The following is a 10,694-nucleotide window of genomic DNA, read 5'->3' as shown; positions in this document are numbered from 1 at the left end:
ACATCAGTACAGAGGGATCCTTCTTACCCTGGCCCAAATCTGGGAACACACAAACGTAAACTCTTGCTCTCAAACGAATGCGACTACGCGCCTAGATTCCCTACAGGTGTCTGCCCCGCTTGCAAGGCACATTAGGCTTTTATACGCCTCCACGGCGCCGTCGCTCTCTGGTTGGTTCCGGGGACGGAAGGACCCGCCCACTTGAGCTGCTTTGGGGAAAAACAGGAGGGGTAGCGCATGCAGAGGGAGGGGAGACAATGCGGTCGGCTCACGGCCTTAACATTCCCCCCCTTAAAATGGCGGCCACCGCCTATCAAAATACATTTTCTAGCATCAGCGGCTACAGAGGGGGACCATTTGCGCATCAGGAGATCCTCCTCCACGTAATAGGCTATCCGCCCGTCAGTTGCGTTGCTTTTACGCACCCCCTTTGAGAAACACCTTTTCAATGCCAGGTCAGCCTTTTGCGCCTCACTTAGGCGAGCTCGACTCATTGGGAGAGACGGACGGTCACCGACCGGTGCGTCGGGACCCCCAGGCCCCGCAGCACTGTCACTACGGGTTGCTTTGGGGAAAAACAGGAGGGCTAGCGCATGCAGAGGGAGGGGAGACAATGCGGTCGGCTCACGGCCGTAACAGGGTATAGAGGAGAGGGGGGATGGGAGAGGAGACGGGGGAGGGGATGGTGAGAAGGAGGTCAGCGGAGGAGAGAGAGGGGAGATGGGAGCGGAGCGGGCGGGGATTGATTCTTAATTATATCTATTTTTCTGGAGGCCATTAACTTTTTATTAATGTCTGTAATAATTCAGAACCAGAAAATATATATCCGAAAATCATATCATTGATACATTTCAATTATTCATAGGAAAATGTACAGTGTATCAGAAAATCCGCTCTTCACTTTCCCCTCATTAAAATAGTTAATGAGACATAAGTCCAGTATATTCCAGGTCAATAAGATGAGTGGTTTCAAACGAAGGCTAGATACCTCATCTGGCACGATCGCTCATCGAGGAAGGAGGTGGTAGCGCTGGAACCGGTGTTCTGGGACAGGCTGGTGGTCAACTGGACCAGATGGCTCGCACCCTGCTGGGCGATCATCATGGTGTTGTACAGTGAAGCGGGATGCAGTGCGATTTGCTGAGGCTGCAACACAACAACACACAGCTGCGAGTAGCGGGGCATTCATTTTTAAAACTTGACCTGGTGATTCCTTTGACCTACTGCGGACAGTAATTGTCAATCTTTCATATAAATATTATTTGTTAAAATACTAAGTAAAGTAAAATATTAAGTAATAATACTGTTATAATCAAATTATTGACCTTTAATCAACACGTAATTTTCTCTTTGCGTATGTGTTCCATTTATTGTACACAGGACCTCATTGTAAAAGAGTCCCGGGCAGTGTTGGTCAAGTTACTTGGAAAAAGTAATTAGTTACTGATTACTTATCCAAGAAAGTAATCCAGTTACTTTACTGATTACTTATTTTCAAAAGTAATTAGTTACTTTACTAATTACTTTACTTAGTTACTTTTCAAAAACACACTAGCTATACACAACAACCTGAATACGCTTTTTTAAAACTTGTTTTTATTAGTCTCAATCTTTTGAACAATGCAAATTACAAACAAAAAAATAAATTCTCTCATTTAAAGAAAATCGTTTTTCTGTGTAAACACACCTTCATTCAAATAAATTTAAATAGAATACAGCAATAAAATAATTAAAACAAAAGTCTATGAACATTTACATATTTTAACAGTTGCAGTGCCTAGGAGTAATGCGTTTCCCCAAACAGAAAATGCTGTTGCATGCCACATTTAGGCAGTTCTAATTTCAAAGAAGAGTATGTGTTTAAACTATGTGTGTGGAAGGATGTGTTTCTCTGAGTGTGTGGATGTTAATGTCAGTGTGTGTGTGTATCGAGGGGACTGCCTCTATGTTTGTGTGGGATTGAGGTTTGCTTCTACGTGTATGTGATGTGTGTGTATGTATGTAGAGGGATTTGTTACTGTGTGTGTGTGTGTGTGTGTGTGTGTGTGTGTTTGGAGGGTAGTGCTTCTGTATGGGTGTGTGTGTGGAGGGGAGTGCTTCTGTATAGGAGTGTGTGTGGAGGGGATCTGACCCCTGTCATATGTCTACAGGTTCAGGCAAGTGGAAAAGTGTGTGCGTTAGTGAAGTCTCATTTTATGACAAGGCCCTATGTTTTTTTGTTTTCTTTCGGAGTGAAACAGGGGTTATACCGCATCAGCAGAAGCTTTTCAAACCTCCCAGCAGAGAGCCTGTTCCTTTTCGGGGAAGGTATCAATCCACCCAAACTGAACAGCAGTTCAACTGGTGCACTGGATGGAGTTGGAGAGTTGTACTGCATGTACATCTTTTTGAGGTTTGGGAACTGATTTAGAATCTCAAGCTCATACCCAGACCTTAAATAGTCGGTTACTTCTTTTTCTGCTGAGAAGCTTTCGGTGGGTTGGTTCTCAAAATCAAAAAAGTCCATTTCAGCTGTGCTGGCTGGCAGTTGGGAGGACACATTAGCATTGTCCGCTGCAGGAGCAACTTTACGACACTCTCTTATCAGAAGCTCCTTCACATGCTCTCTCCTACGCTCATCTCTCAGCCATCTCAGTTTGAACTTGGGACAAGTGGCCGCTGCAAGAAGTCCCTCTTGGCTATGCAGTACAGGATCAAAACGAATCTTGATGGCCTGTAAAATACAATACAATATAAATAAGAATATATTTATTTTTCTATATAATCTGCTATTTTAATTATTCTGTGATCTTAACTGACCTAAACCATCTCATGCCCTATCAATACTGTATGAGATTTAATTATCGTTGAGGTTATTTTGACCCTTTTATTTTAATCTTCTGTTGATGTTATGACTAATATATCCCTGATATTGAACTTTTATAATTTTAGTAATAGTACTCACTGCTTAAAACAAACAAAGCGTAACATCTGCCCACCATGAATGGTATAATAAATTTAACAAAACCAAACAATAATCTTACCTTTACAATGGCATCTGGAAGGCTGGCTGTCATTTTGGAGAGGTCATCTTTCAGGGCAAGTGTCTTTGACATCAGGCTTGTGAGCGTTGGTAGTAAAGTCCCATAGGTGCACTCATCCCCTTGTAAGATGTCGAGTGCTACTGTCAAGGGCTTCATCACAGTGCAGTATTCTTGCAAAAATAGGTACTCCCTTTCATTAAGGCACTTGATTCCCAGTTTTACACACAGGGGATTCAGCTCGTTCATTGGAATTGTGATGATTCTGGAAATGGCCTCATACAGGGAATTCCACCTTACGGATGTTGGTACCATTAGCTTCCTGCGGCTGACTTCCTCCACCTGTTCAGAGGCTAATGTTGATCGACTTGCTTTCGTCCAGAGAGCGGTGCATTTTGCAATACTACTCCTATTTACAGCCTTGGGGTCTGCACAGGAATTTAGATGTTTGTCAACATCGCTTGTTGAAATCAGATTAATTGTGTGTGATGCACATCTGTAGTGTGGAGGGAGGCTAAACTGTCCATCGCCAGATGAAATAACTTCTATGACATCTGTAAAAGTCGGTTCCTCGTCATCATCACCTGCTTCATCATTTTCAGATTCAGAATCCAAATTACAGGGCTGACATACTCTGAATGCTTTGGCAAAATTTGATGCATTATCCGTTACAGTGGCAACAACTTTGCTATGCAGTCCATATGATGAATGAATTTCTTCGATCTCTGCTCCAATTACATCATAGGTGTGCCTGCCTCTAATTCTCTTACATGCTAGCGCGGCCTTGTTGCGCTGTAAAGTGGAATTAATCCAGTGAACCGTCACTCCCATAAAACTTTTATTATTCTTCGTCCAAATGTCAGCAGTAGTGGAAACAAAGTCTACATCTCCGAGTTCAGCCTTCAAATTACCTTCCATTATGTCGTATTCTCTCTCAAGGTATCCTGCGAATGACTTTCTCTGCGGCAGCTTGACACCGCTTTTGGTTGGATTTTTTTCTACGATGCGTCGGAATGATTCAGAGTCTACAGTGGAAATGGGCAACATGTCCTCAACAATATAGCCAGCGACAAGCTTCTTCAGTTCAGCGGCACTAAGTCCTGTGACTCCTGTCGCTGACGCTCTTAAGTCTATTTTCACCTGTTTAGCAGGAGAGGGTCCCTCTGTTGCTGCAGCGGTCATGTCGGGATATCGGGGTGTTTCAGTGAGTTTCACATTCTTGTGCCGGGTTGCTAGGTGCTTGCTCAGATTTGAGGTGGAATTTTTCGCTGTAGATAAAATCTTTCTTCCCACGCAGAGTGTACAGCGGACGTTTATGTTTTTTATATCTTTTACTGAGTCAAACTCAAAGTAATGTCGGAATTTCCATTGATTAAATGCTCCATGTTCGCTCTCTCTCCCGCACGCCTTGTCTTGCACACACGTGTCTGTTGTTTACTTCTAGACGTCACGGTCACGCCGCTATAGGCTACGTCATTGCCACGAGACAGTCTCACAAAACAAATACGGAAAAATCCCAAATTCTTTTACCGTCTATGGCAATTGGCAAAAATAAATCACGGTTTAGTAACGCAGTAACGCAGGCTGCTTGCAGGAAAGTAAAAGTAATCGAGTTACTATTTTTGCAATTGTAATCCCTTACTTTACTTTACTCGTTATTTGAAAAAAGTAATGGGAGTACAGTAACGCGTTATTTCTAACGCGTTACTGCCCATCACTGGTCCTGGGACTCAATTCAGCAATCAATATGAGTTATAATATATATAATCAAAGATGCTGAGGTGGGAATAATGCCTATGATGGTAAGAGCAGAGCCCATATTCTTAACATAAATGTCACATAAGCCATCATGTGGTTTTTAATTAAGCTACAATGTTGCATTTGTACCAACACACTGGTGATTTTCTATCTTTGCATGTAGTTATTATGCAAAATTGCATGCATGTATTATCTAAATTATTTCTTCCTGTATAATAATTGCAATTCGTCCTGGCTCTTTAGAGAGCTTAGGGTTGGAGGTTGCCATGTATTTAGAATAGAATATAAACTTTAATGTAATATATGTAATATGGCCTGTGAAGCAGTTTCAGACTGTAACTGTGATTAAGGGCTTTACAAAAAAGAAAAAAAAGACTGTGTTCTGCTCTCGCATGAGGCTTTGCTGGGGCTGGGCCTGCTATTGGATGGCGTGTTGCGACTGTATGCTGCTCTGTAGGCTCGCTGTAGACACCATCTGGCCCTGCAGGCTTAGAGCGCTGCTTGCCTGTACGGAGCCGCCCCGGATGATCTGTACGCCGCCCAGATCAGTCCCCCTGGTCCCTGCAACAGGAACTGCCCCATCTACCACAACAAACACAACATCAACATCAATCACCACAGATAGAAGATAGCATGGAGACTGCTGGGCTCAAGATAGCCTCTGCTCTTGTGATTGCGCATTGTAATACCCACAGTGAGGCTTAAATAAAGCCAGCCTTAAGAAATAGTAAGATATATGCTGATATATATCTTCATTTATTTTTATTTGATGATCATTTATATGTTATGTTTAATGCTTTTGATGTTAGATGTACAACAGCTCATGTATATATAAAACTCTAAAATGTAACACCAAGCCCAGACAGATCGTATTTTGATGCAACAAACTGTAAATACATTTTTGTTTGGGCTTTATCTTCCGGAAGAGTTAAACTTGTTAACAAAGAGCTCATTGACCCTCATGTCCTCACTATTGTGAAGAGACACAACCTCAGAGAACATCACACAGTGATCTCTTTAACGAACAGGAAAAGGCTGCCTGGTGTTCAGTGGCGGATGGGTCTCACCTGGATGTTCTGGCCCTGCACTTTCTGTAGCTCGTCTTGGATCTGCAACAGCTCGTCCTGCTGGCACTGGATGTTGGCCTTGGTCAAGCGTGTCTGCTACTCCAGCTGATCCTTCAGGTGCTGCATGGGCTCCTGCTGCACAGGGTCCTGCTGCTGGGGAAACTAAACCAGAGCCTGCTGGGGGCACACACATACGAACAAACGCGCAAAAGCACACACGCACACGCAAACGCACAGCAAACACACCCACATGAACGCACACAGACACAGTGACACACAAATAATGTGCTTTGAGTTCCCATGTGCTAAAATTACACCCTTTCCTTTATTTTTATTCTCCAGCACTTTGATTCAAAAGTGCCCTCCAGGCCAGTGTTGTAATTGTATTTGATGCGGCTTGTGGAACATGATGTGCCACTAGAGTGCAGTCATTACAGGAAGGCGTTTGACGCAGGGGATTCCACTTCACTGAGGGATAATTTGCCCGCAAATATTGTGGTTCATGACGGCTAGCAGGAAGAGATTCTACTCCTGGCTATGCCCTCGTTGAGGAGGTCTGGGGGGGGGGGGGGGGGGGGGGAGTAGTCTATGTGGAGCCTGCTGTGTTTATTATCACGTATGCACGGATTGCACCATTGAGTTCATTACTTGGCCACTAGGCTGTATCTGGTGTCGCTGTTGTTGATTATGCTGTTGTTGTTGCTGCTGCTGTTGATGTTTTTGTTGTTGCTGTTGTTGTTTTGGTTGTGACGCCATGGATGGAGCCATGTTGAGTTCTGTGGCCTGGGAGCTCATAGAGTGCTGGGCCCCGTTTCCCGATATCGATTTCTTTGGAGCGTTTCCCGAAACTCCTCTTAACGTGAACGCGCATTCGCTGCACTCACGACGATCGTAGGATTGTACCTGTCCACTGACATGGTGCTGAAACGGGCTATGACGCAGGGGGAGACGCAGGAATGTCGGAGGAAAATGGGGTTAAAAAGGGTTAGAATATCTCCCCATCAAGGCCAACCGCAGAGTAGCCTACGAAAAGAATAGATTGCAATAATATGAATGCTAAAGATATTAAAACACAATTGATTAAGCCTAGGCCGACATATATATCAGTCCTAATCCTGAGCGCACGATCGGGAGGTGGAAGTTGCGCTTTAGATGCCTTCACAAGTCCAGCGGAGGGCTCCAGTTTTCGCCGGCCAAGTCATGCACTGTGATATGTGTGACAGTTATGTTGCACAACATTGCAGCTAAGGCTGGAGTAGCTTTGGTTGAACCGGAGGTAATGGAGGACGATGACGACGAGGAAGATCGGTGTGAGGACGGCCTCCCTCATAACTACGCGGCTGGTTTTCATGCACGTCGAAGAGTGATTGAGACTTTTTTTTAACCCCCTCCACCCTCCCACATGTCGCTAAACATTCCCGTCAACGTGACCAATCCCCACCATATCCCAGCCTTTTGCCTGCTCCTTTGCATTTTTTTAAATATTTTTATAATTAATATTTTTATTATTTTTTTATTGTATTTTTTTTTACATTATTTTAGGCTACGTTTTATGAGTAGCCTATGTCAGTCTGCACAAATCCCCCAAACTTTCTCTCACACATTTTAAGTGCCCTGCCTGCTCAAACATTTCCTGGACTGTCTCTCTCAAACTAAGAACATAATGGCCCACATTAGGCTCAGACGCACGTGATCCACCATTACCAATGTGTTATAATAAAACGCATCCAATACTAGGAATGTCCGCTGGTTACGCCACTGAGGCTATAGTAGGCTAACGAGGCTCTTAGCGTCCTACGAGTACCCTGGAGCACTCGTTAGCTACGAGCGTTTTCAAGACGTTCGTTACCAAAGATGCTTTCGGGAAACGGTGTGAAAACTGTACGATGCTCGTACGACCCACTCTGCGATCCACTCGGCTAAAGATGGCTACCAGAGAGGACGCTGGCGTTGTTTGTTCGCCGCTTCTCTGATCACGACTTTTTTCGATTTTTGTGACTGATAATAGTTTTCCTGTGCTTTTTTTTCACTTTTATTTTTTCATTTTTAACAAGCTATTGTCACGAGCCCTTCCAGTTTTTCGGGACATTGATTTTTAGCCTCACCGACGTTGTTAGCTGGGTAGTTAGACATCTAGCTTTTTCTGACGTCTTCCAACTGTCAATATTGCCTCACCGGGAAAAGAGCCATCTGGTTCCAACAACAACCTATATCGCCTTGCCGGACAACTTTCAGCCACTCGCCTCCCGATCCCTGCTAGTGGGTCCCCCCTCTCTCATCTATCGAGTGGCGGCTGACGCTAGGCTGCTCCGTCGGTCAGACCTGATCACATCGATCCTCCTCACTTTGTATGGTCTCCCCACAGTCAGTCTTTTCCCTGGTCCATCTCCTCCTGTCTTGCCGTGGGTAATCCTGGTCTACACTGCTGTCATCCATCTCTGTGCACCGGGCCCGCGGCTAGCCGCTATCGCTGAGCTGTTGCTCCCTTCGCCCGGCAGCATCATGCTCACCTATTCGCCTGCACAGCTGTTTGGTATGTTCAACTACCCCCTCCCATCATCCATCTCAGTCATCAAACAACTTGGACTCCTACGTCGTCGCGTTACATCCACAGGAGCTCCCGCCGTTGATTTGTTTTGTCCCAGCACGGTCTCTGCGTCCCATTCACCCGGTCAACTGCACGCTCCGTCACGCCCCTACCACGTCATCAGGACTCAGCTGCTTCCGGACCTTTCAACGCTGCCGTTAGGCAGCAGCTCACCCGGCAGGTGAGCTCCCCTCTGTCCTCCCGCACAGCTATCCTGACTAACCTCAGACCTCTCCAACCTGCCCCGATCCCACCCCTCTCCGGCTGTGTCAACTTTGCCCTCCTCAACACTCGTTCACTCACCAATAAAGCCCCCATCATACATGAACTCATCCTTGATAATAACCTCGACCTCCTTCTACTTACTGAAACCTGGCAACAACCCAATCAATTTTTCTCCCTCAACCAAGCATCTCCCCCTGGTTTCAGCTACATCGCCAAACCCCGCCCCTCTCGCCGTGGAGGTGGTCTCGCCGTCATACATAAAGAGACCTATTTGATTAAAGAACTCACCCTCCCTTTAGTAATATCATCCTTTGAATTCATTGCTTTTAAAGCCCCCTCCGCCACAACAGTTATCCTCATCTACCGGCCACCCAAACCTAATCCCTCATTCCTCTCTGACCTCACTGAACTCCCCACACTAGCATCAACCCTCTCTCCACGTCTGCTGTTACTTGGTGATTTTAATATCCACATGGACTCCCCCACTTGCAAGCTCTCATTTGAATTCACCATTTTATTGGAAAATTTCTCTCTCGCCCAACATGTCACCTTCCCCACCCATGACAAAGGACACATCCTTGACCTTGTCTGCTCCATTAATCTCCCTGTACTTGACCTCCGGCCATGCCCCTTTCCCCTCTCTGATCACAACCTTTTACGGTTCTCCATTCTCTCCCCCATCTCCAGCCCCCGCCCCCTTAGAGAAATCACCTTCCGTAACCTAAAATCCATTGACCCCCACCATCTCTCTGACCTGCTCTCCTCCACCCTCCCCCTGGACTCAACCCTCATCTCACCTGATGAGCTCACAAACCACCTTAATGCTACCCTGTCTTCCTCCCTCAACACCCTGGCCCCCCTCAAAACCAAAACTGTCTCCTTTAATACCTCCTCACCCTGGTTCACACCTGCACTCCGCAAATTGAAACAAACCGGCCGCCAACTCGAACGACTCTCCAAAAAAACCTCACTCACAGTCCACCATCAAGCCTACAAACTCCACCTCACTGCCTACAAAGACGCCCTCACCGCCGCCAAGTCTGCATACCTCTCCGCCATCTTTTCTGACCCCTGTCAAAACCCCAGAACCCTCTTCTCCACAGTGAGCAACCTCCTCAAACCGCGGACCAGCACCCTCTCCACCTCCACCCCAGATCTCTGCAACTCATTCCTCCAGTTCTTCGCCGACAAAATCACTGCAATCAACCATTCACTATTCCCTGTACATAACCCCCCTGCACACTCAATGGCCTCTCCCCTACCCATCTCTCTGGACCTCCCAACACCTCCTCCCCATTGCCGTCTCACCCACTTTGACCTGATTACCCCTCCTGCACTCTCCAAACTTATAGGCTCCTCCAAACCTACTACCTGCTCCCTCGATCCCCTCCCCACTCCCCTGCTCAAGTCCTGCCTCCCCGTTCTCTGCCCTTACCTCACTAAGCTCTTCAACTCCTCACTGTCCCATGGAATTGTCCCCTCTGCCTTCAAATCTGCTGCTGTCACCCCCACCCTCAAGAAACCTGGTCTCGACCCCTCCTCCCTCAGTAACTACCGCCCAATCTCCAACCTCTCCTTCCTCTCCAAAACCCTTGAACGCATCGTCACCACACAACTCCAATCCCATCTCCACGCCAATAACCTTTTTGAATCCCTCCAATCTGGCTTCCGCCCCCTCCACAGCACAGAAACCGCTCTCCTCAAAGTCCTCAATGACCTCCTCATCTCTGCCGACTCTGGTTCCCTCAACTTCCTCATCCTCCTTGACCTGAGTGCAGCCTTCGATACTGTAAACCACACCATCCTGCTCACCAGACTCAGCAACCTCGGAATCGAAGGAACTGCACTTAGCTGGCTTCACTCCTACTCCTAACTCCACCGTCACACAAGGTGTTCCCCAAGGTTCTGTACTTGGCCCCCTCCTCTTCATCATCTACCTCCTCCCCCTTGGTCAGTTACTCCGCCATTTCTCCATGGACTTCCACTGCTACGCCGACGGCACCCAGATTTACCTCAGCACCAAATCCTCCCACAACC

General features: G+C 46.4%; 1 protein-coding gene and 1 pseudogene across 1 annotated transcript in view; one reads left to right on the top strand and one right to left on the bottom strand.

Annotated features, from left to right (window-relative positions):
* Positions 1–4,746: 4,746 nt before the first annotated feature.
* On the bottom strand, positions 4,747–6,640 carry LOC130393412 (circadian locomoter output cycles protein kaput-like; annotated as a pseudogene).
* A 1,707-nt stretch (positions 6,641–8,347) lies between these two features.
* Positions 8,348–10,694, top strand: part of patj (PATJ crumbs cell polarity complex component) — a 36,954-nt gene continuing 34,607 nt past the window's right edge. Inside the window, exons 1-3 of the mRNA XM_056604101.1 lie at positions 8,348–8,613; positions 9,345–10,158; positions 10,548–10,607. Coding sequence (XP_056460076.1) covers positions 8,348–8,613; positions 9,345–10,158; positions 10,548–10,607 — 1,140 coding nt within the window. The remainder of the gene's footprint in view (positions 8,614–9,344; positions 10,159–10,547; positions 10,608–10,694) is intronic.

Source organism: Gadus chalcogrammus, chromosome 12 (assembly GCF_026213295.1).
Source record: "Gadus chalcogrammus isolate NIFS_2021 chromosome 12, NIFS_Gcha_1.0, whole genome shotgun sequence".
Lineage (NCBI taxonomy): Eukaryota > Metazoa > Chordata > Actinopteri > Gadiformes > Gadidae > Gadus > Gadus chalcogrammus.
This window is presented reverse-complemented; position numbering and strand designations above follow the sequence as displayed.